Source organism: Hydra vulgaris, chromosome 02 (genome assembly GCF_038396675.1).
Source record: "Hydra vulgaris chromosome 02, alternate assembly HydraT2T_AEP".
NCBI classification, from domain to species: Eukaryota; Metazoa; Cnidaria; class Hydrozoa; order Anthoathecata; family Hydridae; genus Hydra; species Hydra vulgaris.
This window is the reverse complement of record NC_088921.1, coordinates 270626-289863: the sequence shown is the minus strand read 5'-3', so window position 1 is coordinate 289863 and position 19238 is coordinate 270626. Positions and strand designations below refer to the sequence as shown.

Sequence of the window (19238 nt, the reverse complement as noted above, 5' to 3'; positions counted from 1 at the left end):
CCATCAGCAGGCTCATCAGAAAACCATGTATATATATATATATATACAACATTTTAATACTGATTAAACATGATGGTAAACCAGTGGTACTTGGTATAAGCGTATACATTCCTGTTTATTTGGATTTAAAATTGCGATTTTCATCTTGAAGTTTTCTGTTTTTTTCTGTAGCCATGGCAAAGTTTAATGTAGTAGATTAACTTCTACAACACATATCCTCCACACCAATTAAATCTTACCATCTCAAATCTAATGGTAACAGAATCTAATGGTAACAGCATCTTATACAGTATGGCTGTTGCAAACACTTTCAACAATTTTTATAAAACAATACAATGCCCATCTAAAAGTAAAATGATTTCTTCTTATAGTACCTTGTCTGGCTATTTAAAAAATTCTAATTCTTTTTTCTTAATCTAGTTACTGAATATGGTGTCTAATTTAATAAAAAAAAATATAGAAAACAATAAAAGTTTAGATCCCACACACCTTCTTAAACTTAATTATCATGTTACTTCTAAACCTCTTTGTACCATATAATAGTTCTACTAATAAAGGCTTATTTCTAGATATCTTTAAGATATTCAAAGTCATTCCTATACATAAAAAAGGTTCTATAATGGACCACACAAATTATCAATCAATTTCTCTTCTATCTAACATTATTCTATAGCTTTTTTTTGAAAAAAATCAAAGTCTCCACAAATATAAGTATGGATTTTATAGCAGACACTTAACAACTCATGTACTTGTTAAAATAACTGAAACTATTAAAAAAGCTCTTGACAATAAACTTTTTACATGTGGATTGTTACTTGACTTGGAGAAAGCCTTTGATTCTGTTGATCACTCTAATCTCCTAAGTAAATTAGAACACTATGGTGTTCGAGGTATTGCTTTCCAATTGTTTTCATCATACTTTCTTAAAATTTTGCAATTTGTCTTCATTAATAATGCCAAATCTTTGCCAATAAAATGCTCCATAGGTATACCCTAAAGTTCTGAATTAGGACCATTGCTATTCCTCATTTTTATAAATGATCTTAATATCTAAAATTTTAAAGGCTTATTATTTTGCTGACAACATAAAATTACTCATAACAAACCAACCATTAAAAAAAATTAGCAAATATATTAGTCATTTATCCAATCTAGTTACAAACTTAGTTTGTTAAAGTGCAGTACTTTAACAAACTAAGTTTTAATACCAACAAAACTGAACTCATCATTTACAAATCACATCAATCTAAAAAATATAAAAACCTAAACTTAAAACTAAAATATATAAAAACCTAGTTTCATTAAAATATCTTAGAATCAAAACTGACTCAAATCTATCCTACTCCTCTAGTCTTAAAAACTTAACGGTGAAATTGTGTAGCGGTGAAATGGAATGCTAGCCAAAATGTGTCACTATGTCAATTATGAAACTTTACTCAATATAAACCATTCAATTTTTTGGATCACATCTCAGATATGCTTGTCAGGTTTAGGGACAAACCAAGTCTTGTGCATTTTTTAGATTATTTAACCTACAAAACAAAGCTTTAAAAATAATATACTTTCAACAATACAATTTTAATTCTGACATCAATTACTTATTTAAAAAAAAAAAAATACTCAAAATGTGTGATCTTGAATCAAAAAAGTAATTAAACCTCCCTATAATATCTTCAATCTTTTATTAACTTTATATATATATATATATATATATATATATATATATATATATATATATATATATATATATATATATATATATATATACATATATGTGCATTTGTATATGTATGTATGTATACGTATGTGTGTGTGTTTGTGTGTAACTTATATTAAAAACTAATAAGAAATTATTTAAATACAAAACAAAAATTTTTTACTTCAGATACTTCATGATTATGTGTATTATTCATTGTATGTAACACTAAAAATTGACCATCTTCAGAAGCTTTAAAATTCAGGTAGAATGGACAGTCTTTTTTAAAAGTTCTTTAATTATTAGCACAATCAAAATTCAACATAAGACTTTTTTATTCGGTTAGTTATTGGATTATAAGTTATAATCCAATAACAATTATAATATAATATAAATCAAAGTAAATTTCTATACTTTGCTAAAACAATAAACACAATAACTTACGAAGTTTTACGCTTTCCTTTGCCACAATATTTAAATTTTTGACCACCATGAATGCAACAATACTTTATAAAATAATGTTTAATATCAGCTGCCATTAAAGCAGCTTTTTTAGGAATGGATTTCCTAGCAGCCTCAATAGTTCTAGCATCTCTTACCCACAACTTTATAAAAGAAGTATCTTCGTACTTCTTAATAGCTTCTTTTAAAACTGCAAATGATGCAAAAGAATCAGAGCATGAAAAAGCCATACTTTCGCTAGAAACGCAATAAAGTAAGTTATGAAAACAGCCATATGAAAAATACTTTAAAAAATGTTGTAAAAAAAGATAAAAAATATAAACAAGATTAAATTTTTAACACGTGACATTCTTAGCCAATAAAACAGACTTTCGGTAGGCAAATTTTTATTTTTTTGGCTACCGACTTTCCGTAGGCTATCCACGGCGTTTAAGTATAGAATAATGCATACTATAATTTATTTGATTTAATAAAGTGTTTAAAAACAAACGTCTTAAAACATACCCTTATGTAAATGTAAAATGTAATGTAAAAAATGTAAATGTAAAACCATACATATTTTCAAAGAAATTCTTTAAAGATAATGTAGTCGGTAAGTTGTTTATTTTGAAATGATGAATTGTTTTTTTTACAGTAATTTAAAAATTATATATATATATATATATATATATATATATATATATATATATATATATATATATATATATATATATATATATATATATATATATATATATATATATATATATATATATATATATATATATTAGTAGGAAATCCTACTAGTATATAAATGCTCTGTTCTTTTAAGAACATTGAGCACTCTATTGTGTAGAATACATTTTAAAGTTGTTTAATATATATATATATATATATATATATATATATATATATATATATATATATATATATATATATATATATATATATATATATATATATATATAATGTAGATAAAGAATATAAGACTTCCTAAATAAAATTATAAATAAATAAAATAAAGACTACTTGCTCCACCCCAACCTATCAGTCAATATTGATTGAGAGGTTGGACATATTGCCTTCTATCATATCAATATTAACTGATAGGAATAGTCATATTGCCTTCTATCATGGAGTCGAAACATAAGTATTGTAAATCGTTTATTTATTTTGCAGAAAAAAGAAGTCAGGGTTATTGAATTTCTACCAATAAATTTAGCGCATTACAAATTTTAAAAGTGCATGATATTTGCACTATTCAAATTTGTTCATTTATTCACAGCTGCCTAAATAAAAAGCTACCTCCTATATTTAATAAATGGTTTACCTTACGCAGTGCAATTAGCTGTCAACTTACAAGAAATTCTTGTAGAGGTGCACTGAGTGTGCCAACATAAAATACAATATCCTACGGTAAATATTCTTTTAAATACTCTGCATTAATGGACTTAAATCCACTTCAAAATAAATTAAAATCAATCCCTTTTAACAACATTAGAAAATATGTCCTCATAACCAAATAAAAATACTACTTGTTACATTAAGATAAATAGAAATAATAGTTGTATCACTGGTGATAAAAGATATCTCACTATAGAAGATATATAAGATATAAATATGAATGTTGACTAGTAGCAACCTTCTGTGTGTGTATTTTTTGTTTTATTTGCATTGTTTTTGTTTTGTTTTGTTCATGGCTGCTCTCCTCGATTTAGCCTAGCTATATTAGAGCGAATCATCCAGAATGTAGACTGTACATATATTTTGCAACTTATAACATTCTTATGTAAAACACCTATATTTTTGGTAAATGTGTTGCTTTTTGTTGTTGTTGTTTTTTTGTTATTGTTGGTACATTGGGGTGGACACTTCATGATGCAGTGTCACACTTTAGGTTTACACACTGAGTGTTTAAATTTACACATGCTGGGAGTACATCTATATATTGCAATATATAGATGTACTCCCAGCATGTTTAGATTTACACACTGCACCATACAATGCATTATACTTTTGAATCCTATAGATACTTAAGTATATAAGTTTGAATCGTATAGAGACTTAAGAATATTTGTATAACCCTTAGCGCTAAACAGTGCTCTTAAATTATAAGGTGTACAAACAAATATGTAACAAGTAACAAACCAACTTTGGCTGTTGATAGTGTAACAACTGCACCAAACAAATGATTTAATAAAGTATTTAAAAAAATGTAATTAGCAACTAGAAATATTTTTTTCTCCCATGAAACAGGCAATTTGTTATTTTTATTACCTCTTTAACATGTTTTGAAAAGATTTTGTTTATGATATGAGCTACATACAAATTAATTATGTGCACATTCAGTAAATATCAAATCAGCAAAATACTTGAGACAGAATAGTAACAAAAAAAAAATAACTGTTTAAGTAAAAAAGTTAATGGGGACAAAAACATATCTCCATTTACTTTTTATTGAAAAGATGAGTAGTGTAGTTTTTTATTGAATGAATGTATTTTATTTCTTAGATTTTTATAATATATTTTTTTTAAATTTACCAGTAATTAAGGATAAATTCACCAGTAACAAAATTATACATTTTCAGTTTGATTTACTTGTAAACCAGTTAACTGGTATTGCAATCCCTAGTAATGGAGATAAAACACATAGAATAAAAAGATTCTGAAAATATTTGATTTTTCTCTATCTATATACATTTTCAGCCTTTTTAATAGAATATGCTGGGTGTTCTATTTAAAAAATTCATCCACCTATATGTTTTTTAAGTTACTTTGTTAATTTTTTTACATTAGTTTATGCTTCTCATAGTTTTGGCATTGGTGATCAAGCACATAGATGATCAAACACATGTTTTTCTTGTATTTATTAATCTGACTTGAATGTTTTTTTTTAACTAATATTTGTTTGGTTAAGTTTATTTTTAGCTTGAAGTATTTTTCCTTTTTCTATTCAATTTGTTAAACCATCACTGACAAAAAAAAAAAGGTAGGATCCCTAATACACTTTTTATTCGTCAGATCAGGTCACCCTGCTACTAATAACATGCAACCCTCGGAATTAGGAAAAATGAGGTCGGCAATAGTTTGCCGACCTCAATCTTTTTGAGGTCGGCATCAGGTCGGCAAAAATTATTTGATACAAAGGTCTAACCATAAAACATAGAAACAAGGTCAGCAATTTTTTGCCGATCTTAAATACTTTCAGGTCAGCAGTTAGGTCGGCATTGCCGAATGCCGACCCTAATTCTGAGGGTTGAACATGTAAACCAGTACAACCTGCTTCATATTAACATCAGGAAGGGCATGCAGTTGTAAAAAATTGTTTCAAATAATCCATAATGGCATTTAAATGTTGCTGTAGAGAACCATTGGAAAACACAAGTTTGGAAATGTCAAAGTAAAACTTAAGGAAAAAATTCACTTTACATGTTTGGGGAATTAGTTTGTAGGGAGGTGCCTAATGTTTTTTTATGTTAGCAAAGGTTTATTTGTTTTATTAATATGAATAAACAGAATTTCATAAATGTTAAGGTTTTATTTTTTATTATTTTAAATATAAGTTATTTTTTTGGACTTTGTGTTGTGTTTTTTTAGCATAAATACCTAAGCTGCTTTGTTTTTGTACAACATTTAAATTTCCATACCCTTACTCTGTATTAGTATTCTTAGGAATACTAGCACAAAATACTTTTATTTGTGATTTACAAAGTTTTTTGCAAAAAGTTATCAGGATTTATGTCAATCCTGATAACTTTTTGCAAATTATCAATTATAAAAAATTAATTAATTATAATGATGATCCTCATCATTATGCTAGCGTCCTTGTTTCTTCGCTTCTACAGATTGCATGTTTTTCATAATGCCACTTTTTTTCAATTTTTACTGCATAACTTTTCACAAACTTTCATAAATAAGCTGAAATTTTTACCAAATGTGCTCTATATTATTTCAACTTAAAATACAAGTCACAAAAGTTGTAAAATTAAACGGTTAATTAACATTTAATTTTTTTTTTTTTCGAAAAAGCTTCCGTGCAAAAGTTTAGAAACAACTGAATTTGGTTAATATTTATTTCAAAAAAGCTGAAACTTTTACTAAAATTCACAAAATAGCAATTTTTTTAACAATAAACTTGTTTTAATAAAACACTTAGTATTTGGTGGCATATCCATTTGTCTTTAAATCAGCATCACAGCGATGAGGCATTGAATCTACTTATTTAATGAGTACATCCTGAGGAATATTATACCAACATTTTTTAATAAATGCTAATAAATGGTCTTTGTTAGTTATTTTTTTACCAACTAATTGCCAGTTGATGTACTCCCAAAGATGCTTAATAGGATTGAGATCTGGGCTCTGTAAAGGCCATTTAAGATCTTTGATTTTTTGTGATTTAAATTATTCTTTAACAGATTTGGCTAAATGCTTTGGATCATTATCTTGTTGTAAGATCTATTTGCAAGTCATTTTATGCTTTGCATGTGGCAGCATAACTTTCTTTATGATGTCTAAATAAACTCTCTGGTCCATAAAACCTTCTAAGTGAATGAATGGGACCCACATTGTCACGATTAAACATACCCAAACCATAACATTTCCTCCTCCATGATTAACAGTGGGTAACTGATATTTTGGATTAATCTGTCTCCTACTGGGCCCCCAACATACTTAATTCCGTCACTACTTTATAGCATAAACTTTGATTCATCAAATAAAAAGACTTTTGACCAGTCATTAACAGACCAACTAATATGATCTTTTGCAAATTTTATTCTTGTTTTCAAATTTCTTGCAGGTATTTGCCATTTCTTAACTGGGCAACAGTCATAGAGATTATTTTGTCGTAATTGGCGTTTAGTTGTATTGACGCCAAAGTTTGTGCCATGAAACTGATGCGTTAAGTTAGACAGCAGACTTGTGAGGATTATTTTTGGAATACCTTACTGATAATCTATCAGACTTTTCAGTTGTAACTTAAGGTCTTCCAGAGCAAGGTTTGCTTTCAATAGTTTTGCGCAGACAAAATCTTTTCATAGTGTGACTTATATCTGGTTTAGAAACATTGTAAAGTTCAGAAATCTGCCTGTAAGTCATTTTATTTCCTACGGCTTTTATAATTAATTCCTTTATTTCCTTTGAAACTTCTTTAGCTTTTCTGATGCTTTTAAAATATTGCCAAGTAATTGAGTTATAAAGTTTTACCAATATTTTGGCAATTAATTATACTTCAATGCCTTTGAAATATCTTAAAGTAATTAAGTTATTAAATTTCACAAATATTTTGAACTTAAATTTTTGCAAGCATGGTATGATTGCCAACCTTTAAAATATAATAATTAGAACAGCCATGGCTTGATTTTATGCTTCTAATCATTCCGAATTTTATATTTGAACAATTTCATTGCAAAGATCTAAAACATAATGAACATCTGCATCCCTGAAGCTTTCAAAACCTACCTCAATACACTGGAAGGATTATCAGCCTTGTCTAACTGAGCTTTTTGAGCATCCTTCATTTTTCTTCACTACTTGTTATCTGCTGGTCCTCCAATCTTATTCACCTTCCTTGATCATTTCAAACTCTTCATTTAGCAATTTTTCAAAATGAGCCATCCAACTCGTTTTTACCTAAACTTCATTTGTAAATATTTTTCTATCTAGCCCTTTAATACACCCTTTAACAAAATCTATATTTTTTGTAACTATTTGCTTCACAACTCTATATTCTTTGTTCATTTTATTCATCTAGCATCTTACCTCATACCTTCTGTTTGTTTGATTGAACTTTGTATACATCTTTTTTTGCCTTGCACTCAGACTTACAATGCAAGAACCTGTCTTCTGCATTCACAGACTCTTACAGCATTTTATAAAATTTGTTGATTTTTGCTACAATTTTAACCAAGTATTCATTGAACTACCACAATTCTTTGTGTTGTTGATGACTTTATGTTCAGATTTCTTTATTTTGCTTTAAATTTCCTTTCAAAATGTTTATGCACTTCATCTTCTTTTAATTTTTAAATTCTCTACTTACTCACATATCTCCTGCTTCATGGCCAACAACTTTATATAGCAAATAACTCATTTGTGCTGGTTAAGATATATTACACTTGTGTTTTAAATCCACCTGATTCATGGGTTACTTTATGTTGATAATTTTTTGTAAGCTATTCTTGTCTCTTGCAGGCAACATAACTTCTACCAGTGTTGTTAATAAGCCCAACAATAGCAAGGTCAAGGCCATGTGATTGTATATAAATTAACTTGATTGTAAAATAGAGATATTGCTGTTCTGATTGTTATAATTTAAAGTTTGGCAATCATATTATGCTTGCAAAATTTTTTTCACTGTTTTAAAGAACAACTGCAAAGTCTTTTTCATGACTAGAGACCATTTAATAAAGATTTTAGGGTATTTTTTATATTCCTATTTCAACACAAAATTTTATTTGTATTACTAATACTTTTATTTGTATTATTATTAATTAGATTATAAATTTTAAACATACATGGACCTGTTTTGATAACCTTGGCCTGATATGGGCGCCCAAAAAAAAAACACATAAAGTGTCTTTCTTTTTTGTGTTTTTTTGAAAATAAAAAAATAGTTTTTGTTTCAAATGTTGCAGTATAATTAATTTATGTTTATTTTAGCTATTATTGCATTATATTATTATTATTTAGTTATTTTTATGTTCATATTTTTTAGAACAATGCGATGGATTTTAATGTTATTACATGCCATGACTCGTTTATAACTCTTATTTAGCTACTAACTGAACGTTAGTTTAAAAAAAAAATTTTGATTGATGCTGCAGAAAATTTCTTGAAACTGTACTCATTGTTTTTTATACAAGGTAATATTAGTTGCAATGTTTTCTCGGTAAAAGTTGCTGAGAAGTCTTTATTGGTCTGGGTCATCAATTGAAGAGGGTATGTAATGTTTATTTAAAGTCTTTAAGTGTTTCAACTAATATATTGAAATATTACAATTTATTTTAAATAATGTGATTTTATTTTTTAATTATTGCAGTTTATCTACCACCTCGACAGTCGCAATCAGCATCAGTTTGTCATCTTCATGCTATGGTTGAAACTTAAGAAACAGACACTTAAAATGCTTAAACTTAAGTAGTTTTGTTTTAAATGGCAAGTTGTTGCTCTTATTTTTACCTTTTTTTTTTAATTTTCTTAGTTTTCGAATGAGTTATTGCAAATCCAAAAAATCAACTTAATATTGCAACCCGTAATATTTTATTATATATAATTTAGTCTGGTTATATTTCTATTTAGTAAAGTTTATTTTGTGAAAATAAACCTGGCTTTTTTCTTTTGTTATTTTTGTATATTATTATTTTTGAAAATAAGCCTTTAATTCTAAAAAAGTTATTAAAAGCATTAAAAACACAAATTTGACAAAGCATCTTGAAAAGTGTTTTTTTTTTTAATTTACCAGACTGGTCTGGTGCCAAACTTTGTTAAGATAATTTATGCAGTATCTATTTTTTAAATAATAATTTTTATTCCGTAAAAATAATTTACCGGACTTACTCTGTACTTGTTATGTAATGCCTCGTTAACTTTACGAACGACTCACCCAGTTTAAACATGAGGGGCAACTGCCTTGAAAATTATTACACTACCACCACCTTGAAGTTTGTGGCTTCGAACTAAGTTTTTCTCTCTGTAAACATAAGTTTATAACTCAAAATAAAGAGCTAAACAAAAAATTATCTTGTTTCATTAGGCAATTATTTAAATAGAATCATTATATTTAAATAAAAACTAAAACAATATTAAGCTAATTTAGTTTTTTATTTTCAAAATAACTTATATTGTTACAAGAGGTTCTAATTTATGGAATACTTGTTGCTATGGCTATTGGTCTGGCCCCCAAAATCTGTCATTAGGGCCCCAAAATTTCAAAAAACCTTTTATTATTAACCATTTTTACAAAAAAATCTTTAAATTTCGAAAAGATCCCACTAAATTGTGGCAATGAGCCGTTTAATTTGATGGACTTGGCATGAAGAAGCCTAATTACTCTGACTTTAATAAACAATCGCCTAAAAATGTTCTTCCCTTTTTCTATCAAAAAAATTCAACGAGAACTTTTGATGTAAATAAATTGAATTTTTTTTAAGGTTTCAATTTATTTTAAATTTTCTATAATTTATTCTATAAACAATAAAACAACTAATCTTAACTATACTTGAATAGAGTTTTTAAATGTAACAGTAATTTTAGTTTTTTATAATTTAATATTTGTAAGACACTCTTTACAATAAAAAAAAAGCACGTCTCGGCTTAAGTGGTGTAAAGATAAAACAAAAGAACGGGTCATTTCAGAAAAACCTTAGGCCACTTTATTACTAAAATAAGTCAAGCACCGATTTGCATCATCTGCGGTTCTCTTAATAAATCGATTTGCATTATCTGCGATTTGCATCATCACCGATTTGCATCATCTGCGGTTCTCTTCGCATCACCACCGATTTGCATCATCTGCGGTTCTCTTAATAAAATTCTCTTAATAAATCTAATAAATTTTTCTGATGACTGAACTTTATACTCCTGTCTTGACAAAAAGTCTTTTCTTTTCGATCGCTTATAACAGGCAGTCGATCTTAAATCTGATTTCACTTCTGTAACAGATTTAAGCTTACAGTGGCTTGTAAATTTTAACTCCAACAAAACTCTTTAAAAGTTATTTACTGCAAACAACTAACACAGTTCTGTCGCCATTCCTATATTAATGAATGGCAACCCTCTCACTGAGTTTTCTCCTTTACGTCTATTTGGATTTTCGTTTACTACTGACTTTCAAAGAAAACCATACATAAAATCGATTGCTAAATTAGCATCTGCTAACTTAGCAGAGGCTAATTTAGCAGAGGCTAATTTAGCAGATGCTAATTTAGCACGATAAAGCTTCGCTTTATCGTGCTCGCCATTTTCTCTCTCCTCATTCCATTCTCTATCTCTACAAATCTCATATTCACCGTTGTCATATTTGGGCAGGTTCTTCTGCACGGCGATTTAAGCCTGTTATTTTATTGTGAGCATGCGCATAAGTTACGTTTGATAAAGTTACGAAAAAAATTGGCGATTAGATTTTTGGGCAAATAATGAAAATTTGTTTTTTTGTTTCTTATTAATGAGGTACAAATTTCACTTGAATAAATAAACACAATACATTTTTGGAATTTTATATCCTTAAGTGTTTAACCTAAATCGTAAAAATAAATGAGAATGTTTGTAAACAAAGAAAATATCTCAGTTCAAGATTAAAGGTTTTTTAAGTTTAAAAACTAAACATCTGTCATACAACCTATAGAATATCTTTTGTTTGAAATTTTTTTGGCCAAAAAGTTTAATTGATTCAAATTCTGTAAAAAAAAGCATAAAAAATCTGTATGTTCTGTTTTAACCAATCATTTTTTTAACTAAAATAAAATGATTTTACAGCAAGCTATGTATATATTCTATACTTTTTGTGCGTTCTGAAAAAACTTCTTACCACTATAAAAACCTAAATTTGCTAATGAATATTATTAAAAATACTATAAAAAGTCTAATGTTATATCATTCAATTTTAACTAAGTAATTATAAACATGTTAAAAGATACATGGATTTATAATTTATGAGATAACACTTGCAATCATTTACTTCAAAATGTATAAGAGATTCCACAGTTATGGAATTTCTAATGTTTGCCCTTAACTTGCAGACAGATAATGTCATATTTTATTGAGTAACAACTTATAAGATTTATGATACTCAAGATATTAACAAGAAAATCTACTTTTAATTGTGTAACGTACTAATTAAACTATAAATATGCAAGATTTAATCTTGTAATGCATAGAAAATATTTATTTAAAAATACTTCAACTTCATGCAACACTTTTCTATTGTAATTTTTCATTAAAAAACTAAAAAATGTCCCTCCGATAACTTTTAAACACAAATATAAGTACAAACCTTGTTAAGTCGGACTCTCAAGGGGAGTAGATGAAGTTCGATAATAGATAATAGTCCGACTTAGCGATGGCCTTAAACGAAGCTCTCGATATTTATAGAATGTTCAAAGGAAGTTAAATATCTGACTTAGTAAAAGTTCGACTTATCCAGGGTACGAATTTACGGGGTTCTACGGTAGTTTCTATTGATGATACATTTCTTATGCACAATGCTACCTTATAAACTATTTGATTATAAATCCAAGAAATTTTCAACAGCAGTATTAATTATATCAATATATACTCCATACTATAAAACTTAAAGTACAATTATTTATTTTTAGTTTTCGGTAATGGTGCAGAATAGGGAACCATTACTATTATTTTTAAATAATAATACATTTCTGAATTATATACTCGTTAGAAATCCTTTTTATTAAAAGATTGGATTTTCAATACAAATTTGTATACAATAAAATTTAAGATCTAAGCATTTTTTTTTCTTTTTTTTATTTCTGGTTTCATAGCTTTAGCTTTCGGATGGTTTATGAGATAATGTTCTTTCAACGTGCTTTTCAAACGACTACAGCCTTTCATATGCCAAAACAAACGATTAAGGTTGTTAACTTCGGAATGTAAACTTTCGCCGCCTTGTTCCCCATAAACGCCAATGTCTAATCCCCATTTCTGAATAAATTGAATTACATGGGATTCAAAGCAATTGCATCTTTGGAGTTACAGATGCACTTGGCCAAGTCAACCGATAATACTCCATAAGCGTACGGATTGCTAAGTCTAAAATTAAATAATTTGAATATTGAAAATCTTTTACACAACTTCCTTTAAATATACTAATCAAATATCTACCTAAAAGCAATCAAGACAGTCATGCTCGTTTGCAATTTACTTTTCAATTAGCTCAAAAATGTGTTAAACTCAATCACCAATCTGCATAAAAAGAAAACCTACCTAATTCCTGAATATCATTCCTTTGAAAAGATTGCGAGCTGTTCATGAGCATATAACATTTTGAATAATGAAATAACTGCTTAAAATTCTGGCTCACTTTAACAGATAATAAATTAATATCGGTGCCAATAAAACCAAGAGTTTAGATGGAATGGAATTGCACAAATCTAACAATGGCTGAGGCTAAAAAAATATTTATAAAATTAAATAATTTTTCAATATTTTACAAAAAAAAACAACACTTTTGCATGAGATTAAACTGATTTCTATGGATTTTTGATCAATTCAAATATAATTTTTGTTTTTGTCAACAAGCATTAACTTTTTTTTGCAACAACCAATTTACTCTTTTCTGCTTAATTGTAGTGGGTGTAATAAGCAGGGGGGTCTTTAATCCCTCTAATTTGCAAAGATCGGGTAGTTCAAAACAAAAAAATTGAAAAAAATTAAAGGTTTTATATGAACAATTCGAAAGCCACATTAGATTTTTTCCCAGTGACCTCAGGTTTTTCAATTGCTGCTTTTCAGAACAACTGTTCCAATTAAAAAAACACATAAATATATAAATAATATATAATATTAAATAAAAACCTTAAGCATCATGTGAACATGGTTTCCAACAAAGCATTTTCCATGATAAGCCTGCCTTTCTACTTTATTAGCCTTCAACACTTCATTAAGTTGCTGAATGCAGGGACCTGAAGTTTTATCAAGTACGTTTGCTTCATTTAATGAACTTAATTCTTTTATCTAGAAAAATATATATTTAAAATTTTAAAATATAAGGATATATATATATAAATTTTTAATAATATTTTTATTTAACAAAAATTTCATTGTAAACTTGATTAAACATTTTTGCAAACATAGTAATATAATAAACATAGTTTCATAATAATAAATACCTTGTCGTTAACTATTCTTGGTGTATATATGTTCCTAATTTCTACTGTTTTATCTGCCTCACATATAACCTTTAGAGAAATTGTGTCTTGTAGAAGTGCAATTTTATTGTCACAGTCTTCAATAACACTTTTTACAAGATTGGATTGAAGATGCATGTTAACATATTTGTCAAAATCAGCTTTACCAATTATTTTATTCTTTAAAGCAAGTTCTCCAGCAAGCTTTATATCTATTAAGTGGCATTCATCTTCGAACATGTTGAAAAACTTTAAATAGGTACCCAAAGATATATGTAAAGCAGGTACAGCAACCTAACAAAATTTCAAAGATACCAACTACCAATACTAAACTCACGATTGAACCAACAAAGAGTACTAAAAAGATTAAAAAACAGAAGTGGTAAATTATATTACCTGGTCAAGAGGAATATTAAATAAAGTTTCATTAATCACATTGTTGAATAATTTAGCATTTTTCAAATTTCCTCCATTACTTTGAAAACAATGAAAGTCATTGTTTAAGGAGTTTAAAGACCTTTGTGAAACAACATGCTCTCTACATATTGGAGCTAGTTGGGTATCTTTTTTGGTCACAAAAAAGACAGCAATGCTGACCTATGCATAACAGAAATGCTATCAGTATAGTAAGGTTTTCATTAACTTTTAATGTTTTTAAAGTCCTTAAGTTTTCTTGATAAGGTTTATTTACTTTCTAAAAGAAATGTTTTTTTTTGTATAAGTGTAATAAAAGCAGAGCAAACTTACCAATAGCTCCTGTAACTCCATATGCACAGAACTGCAAAGGCTATTAACCATGATGTAGGTTGAACATATAGAACATTTTGGTTTATTTTCTAGTTTACCTTTAACAAGCAAATTCTTTTTTGTATCGGCTACAAAAAGAGTGCTGATAATCTTTAATCATAACTGATTGATGCATTAATTTTTCACCAACTTTGCAAATACATAATGTTAAATGAGGATTAAGCTGAAGATTTAATTCAAAATACTGATCTTGGTTCAAAGGTAAAGGTAAGGATTTTAGAAACAGATTAAGGTTTATTTGAGTCCATCTTTTAAATGTTTCTGGTCTTCCTACATTTGGCTTTGGTTTTCTACCAGCTTTACCAAATACACAATTACACTCATTTGCTTGACATTTTAACCAAATTTTTGGTATAGCATTGAAAGTTTTATTACCTCGGTTTTCTATATTCACCATAGTTGTATTGCATTTCAAACACATTTGTGCTGGATGAACTTCTAAACAATCTTCAACAATATTTATTTTAAAAATATTATAAATTCTATTCCGCCTACTGATGATTTTTATAGAGTCTTTTCCAGTCAAATTTCCACAAATTTTGCATACTCCCAAAAATTTTTGTTGATGTTTTTCAGGCTTTATCAAAATGAAGATTTTATAAAAACCTCTTGACTAAAAGATGAAAATATATTTCATTAAAAAATGATCGGTTATAGAAACTAAAATTTTTTGAGAGACGATTAACAATATTTTTATTAAAAACTAACCCAAATATCATAAAAATTTTACTTCGTCCATAATTGGCATCTATGTAAAGTGTTAGTTTAGGTAATATTCCAGTTAAAAGTTAAATAAATAAAGTGGATGTTTAGATATATTTTTCACATTGATTTTATGCTTAAACTAACTCATTTATGTAAAATTTCATTTTATGAGTCAAAATATTAGCAACCATTAAAATATTGTCTTTAAAAACAGGAAACAAGGTTGAAAGGTAATATACAAATTGAACACGTAAATATAAAATTAGATAACTGAGTATTTGTAACAGACGCATGCGCATAATAAAATCCCAAGCTTTCATAAGTATTGAATCACCGTGTCTGATGATGCTCTTTCTCTTCTAAACAAGGTCCAAAAACGCATTGTAAACGTAGTTGGAACCGCTCTATCTACTAAGCTTGAGCTTCTTTCCCATCGTAATAAAGTTGCATCTCTTTCTCTTTTTTACAAATACTATCATGGTTACAGCTCAAAGGAGCCATCATCCCTAACTCCATTAGCTAAAATTCATTCTTGTTTGACTCGTCTAAAAACTTTTATTCGTCTAGTTTTTTCTGCGCATTTTAACCCTTTGGAACTAACTCCCACCTTCATGTTTTTCTAACTTATACAATCTTCAAAATTTTGTCTTCTGTCAACCGTTTTTTGGTCTATAACTCCTTTCTTTTTTTTCTAATAACTCCCAACTTATTAGTGGTTGCTTGCAGCCAGAAAAAAAAAAAAAAAAATAGGCTTTACAACATGCATTGTATTGAAGTCACTGACTTGTGGTGTTTCTTTTTCTGGACGACCGATAGATTTTACATGAAGCACTTAATATCTGCAGAAATCTAATTAAAGTGCTAATTTATATTAAAATTTATTGTAAAAAATAGTGATAGTGGAAAAACTGCATAAAATCTTTGAGTGAAATGATTTATGCAAATCCTATCGGTCAAACCCGGAGTATAATACACTATTACAATTTTTTTTTTTGTTTTATTAAGGAATATTGTTTCGAAAATTGGATTTTTTGTTTGAAAAACAAAAAAATTTTTTTTTATAAAAACCATCTCTTTTTGAATTTAGCAGTTTTCAAAAAATAAAAAGAATTACAATGAAAAATTAGAAAATAGCATATTTCAGCGGGGTCGGAGCGATTTCAAAAGTGGATGAGATAACCCAATGTTATCCTCTCGTTTTACACATCCGTTATTCGAGAATTAGTTTTATTGAATAACATTAGTGTGAAAATAAATAAATAATATCTTTAGAGCGGAGGGCATAAGGACACAATTTTAATATATAAGAAACTAAAATGTTAAAGAAATCTTGTTTGGAAACTTTATTTTATCCATAAAACCTTTGAATTGTTAGCATAAAATGTATGAACCAATAATCCTAATATTGAACCTAATATTGAACCTAATATTGAACCTAATATTGAACCTAATATTGAACCTAATATTGAACCAAATATTGAACCTAATATTGAACCTAATATTGAACCTAATATTGAACCTAATATTGAACCTAATATTGAACCTAATATTGAACCTAATATTGAACCAATAATATTGAGAAACATCTGAACATAAATTGCCTAGATAACACTTTTAAATAATGAAAAATAATTAACTATATAGTTGAAAATAAGTTTATAATAGTAATTAACTCCTAATAAATAGGAGTTTTGATTAGTTTTTGAAGGCTTTTAAAATCATAAATTGGTACATTTAAATAATAGAAAGAAAACTCCTTCTGTATGTAGTAGAAAATATTAACTTGCTTTAGTTTAGAGATCATTTATCGAGCAGTGCGTATAATATCAAACAGCAGAAATAACTATATCAACATAAACTTTCGGAGTTCCTCATGGCATGACCGTGAGGTAGTTTTTTTACTTTATTTAAATTTTTTGAAAATGAAACATTTTAATCTTTTTCTTTGTTTATGACTAATTTTTAATATGGCTAAAGACCTGGATTTACAGTAAAATTTTATTTTCAAAAATTGGCATTGACTTTTCATTTACCATTTTTATAAAAAATAACTATGAGCTTTTTTATATATTATAAAATTTATATACTATTTAAATATTATAAAAACAACAACATATTTTTAACATAGATAATTTTAATTTTTATAAAAAGCTACCTTCTGTAAGCATCAGAGCTCAATAGTAACTCTTCACTATTGTTTTTTTTTTTATTATTATTATTTATATATTATTGTTATTTATTTATTACACTTTTGCTATTCATACTAGAAATTCAAATCAGAAATAATTATCAAAAATATTTATACATTCTCTAAATATTGGACTTCAAAAGTTTTTAAAGTGACTTAAGAATACTTACCCAGTAATGTTAAACACATTTTTAAATTTGAAATTAAAACAGCAGAACCAATTTTGCATAGTTATTTATTTTTATTATTTTATATTACCTAATTAAGACTTAATAGACGATAAAATATATATGGTAGACATATTGCTTGTCTAAATATCATGATTCAAAAGTACGCAAAAAATGATTTTTTTCAATCTTAATTTTCATCAAAAAAAAGACTTTGTTAGTCTAACTATTATTTTTTAATTATTAATCTTCATTTGTTCAACTATTTTAAAATATAAAAATATTCATTGGAAAGAAAAGGCTATTTATAAAATTGGTTGTGTTGTCGAAGTGAGGTTGAAGATGTATCTATTTTGCGTAATTAATGTAATTAATTTTATATTTTGAGGTATTTTACCAAATTAAAATTTATAATTAAAAAAAATTATAGACTACTAAAGTCTTTGGATAAAAATGAATATTAAAAGAAAAGAAAAATTAGTTTTTGAGTACTTTGAAGCATGCTATTTAGACAAGCCTTATGTCCACCATATATGTTTTTTCGTTTATAAAATTAAATAACTATGCAAAAATGGTTTCTTTCTTTTATCTAATTTTCAAAACTGAAATTAGTTACTATTGAGCTCTGCTTGATTCTTACAGGGCAGCTCTTCTTGCAAGGCATCTCTTAATCAAATTTGAAATTATGTATTTTAAATATATGTGGTTTTTTTTATAGTATTAAAATACCTCTTAGTATTTTTATAAAAATAGTAGATGAAAGATCAATACCCATTTTTAAAAATAAACTTTTACTGTAAACCCAGGGCTTACAGTATTACGAGGTCGCACAGATGGCGTTAATTGTCTGGAACTCCGTTTTTAAGTTAGATTCTGAGACTTGATTATTTATTTTTTCAGAAAATTTAGTTTTTTTCTAAAAACTTTAGTTTTTTAACAACACGTTAAAAAACTAAAATTTTTAAGAAGGTCACTATAAAGGCTCATGCCCTCACTTTTTTCTCCAGAGCCTTTTTTATTTTTTTAGCAATAAAGGAGATTTTTTTTTAAATCAAAAAGTCTTCACAAATTCTGCCCAACTAATGATGACGATAAACAAAGGATCTTTTAATGTAAAAATTTGTTTAAAAAGATCGTGGCTGTTTATTGTCAACTTTCCCAAATCCCGAAGATTAAATTTTAGTTTGACGTAAAAAAATACGAAGTATAAGTAATGATATGAGAGCACACAGCCTGCTTTGAGATAAAGACCACTTTATTTAAGGTATGCATTTTCATAAGTTGAATACAACCATTTTTATCATACTGAATTCTTGTCTAGTTACATCATATGGAGCTTATTTTCTTAGCTGAGAAACTGATGAACCAAA

General features: G+C 27.3%; 2 protein-coding genes across 6 annotated transcripts in view; both read right to left on the bottom strand.

Annotated features, from left to right (window-relative positions):
- LOC136076619 (uncharacterized) overlaps positions 1–17426 on the bottom strand; it is a 33988-nt gene extending 16562 nt beyond the window's left edge. The window contains exon 1 of the mRNA XM_065789908.1: positions 16694–17426. The gene's annotated coding sequence lies outside the window, so the exon portion shown is untranslated. The remainder of the gene's footprint in view (positions 1–16693) is intronic.
- LOC136076620 (uncharacterized) lies at positions 52–18011 on the bottom strand. 5 transcript variants are annotated; one of them, XM_065789909.1, is made up of 8 exons: positions 14749–16295; positions 13984–14358; positions 13670–13828; positions 13079–13261; positions 9689–9830; positions 2141–2395; positions 1881–1989; positions 52–343 (listed from the first exon to the last, which is right to left on the bottom strand). In XM_065789909.1, exons 2-4 carry the CDS (start codon positions 14239–14241, stop codon positions 13172–13174), a joined length of 507 nt encoding a protein of 168 aa, XP_065645981.1. In that variant the 5' UTR covers positions 14242–14358; positions 14749–16295; the 3' UTR covers positions 52–343; positions 1881–1989; positions 2141–2395; positions 9689–9830; positions 13079–13171. The 5 variants fall into 5 exon arrangements, with proteins under 5 accessions (XP_065645981.1, XP_065645983.1, XP_065645984.1 ...); XM_065789911.1 differs by lacking the exons at positions 13079–13261; positions 13670–13828; positions 13984–14358; positions 14749–16295 and adding an exon at positions 17872–18011 and having other exon boundaries at positions 9698–9830; XM_065789912.1 differs by lacking the exons at positions 13079–13261; positions 13670–13828; positions 13984–14358; positions 14749–16295 and adding an exon at positions 17669–17772 and having other exon boundaries at positions 9698–9830.
- Between the last annotated feature and the right edge of the window lie 1227 nt (positions 18012–19238).

Excerpts from the sequence above, each read along its gene's own strand:
- LOC136076620 (XM_065789910.1), bottom strand. The coding sequence starts at position 14,241 with ATGTTCGAAGATGAATGCCACTTAATAGATATAAAGCTTGCTGGAGAA. Across the intron at positions 13,829-13,983 it reads CAAGAATAGTTAACGACAAG|ATAAAAGAATTAAGTTCATT; the intron begins GTATTTATTATT and ends ATATTTTTCTAG. Across the intron at positions 13,262-13,669 it reads ATGTTCACATGATGCTTAAG|CCTCAGCCATTGTTAGATTT; the intron begins GTTTTTATTTAA and ends ATATTTTTTTAG.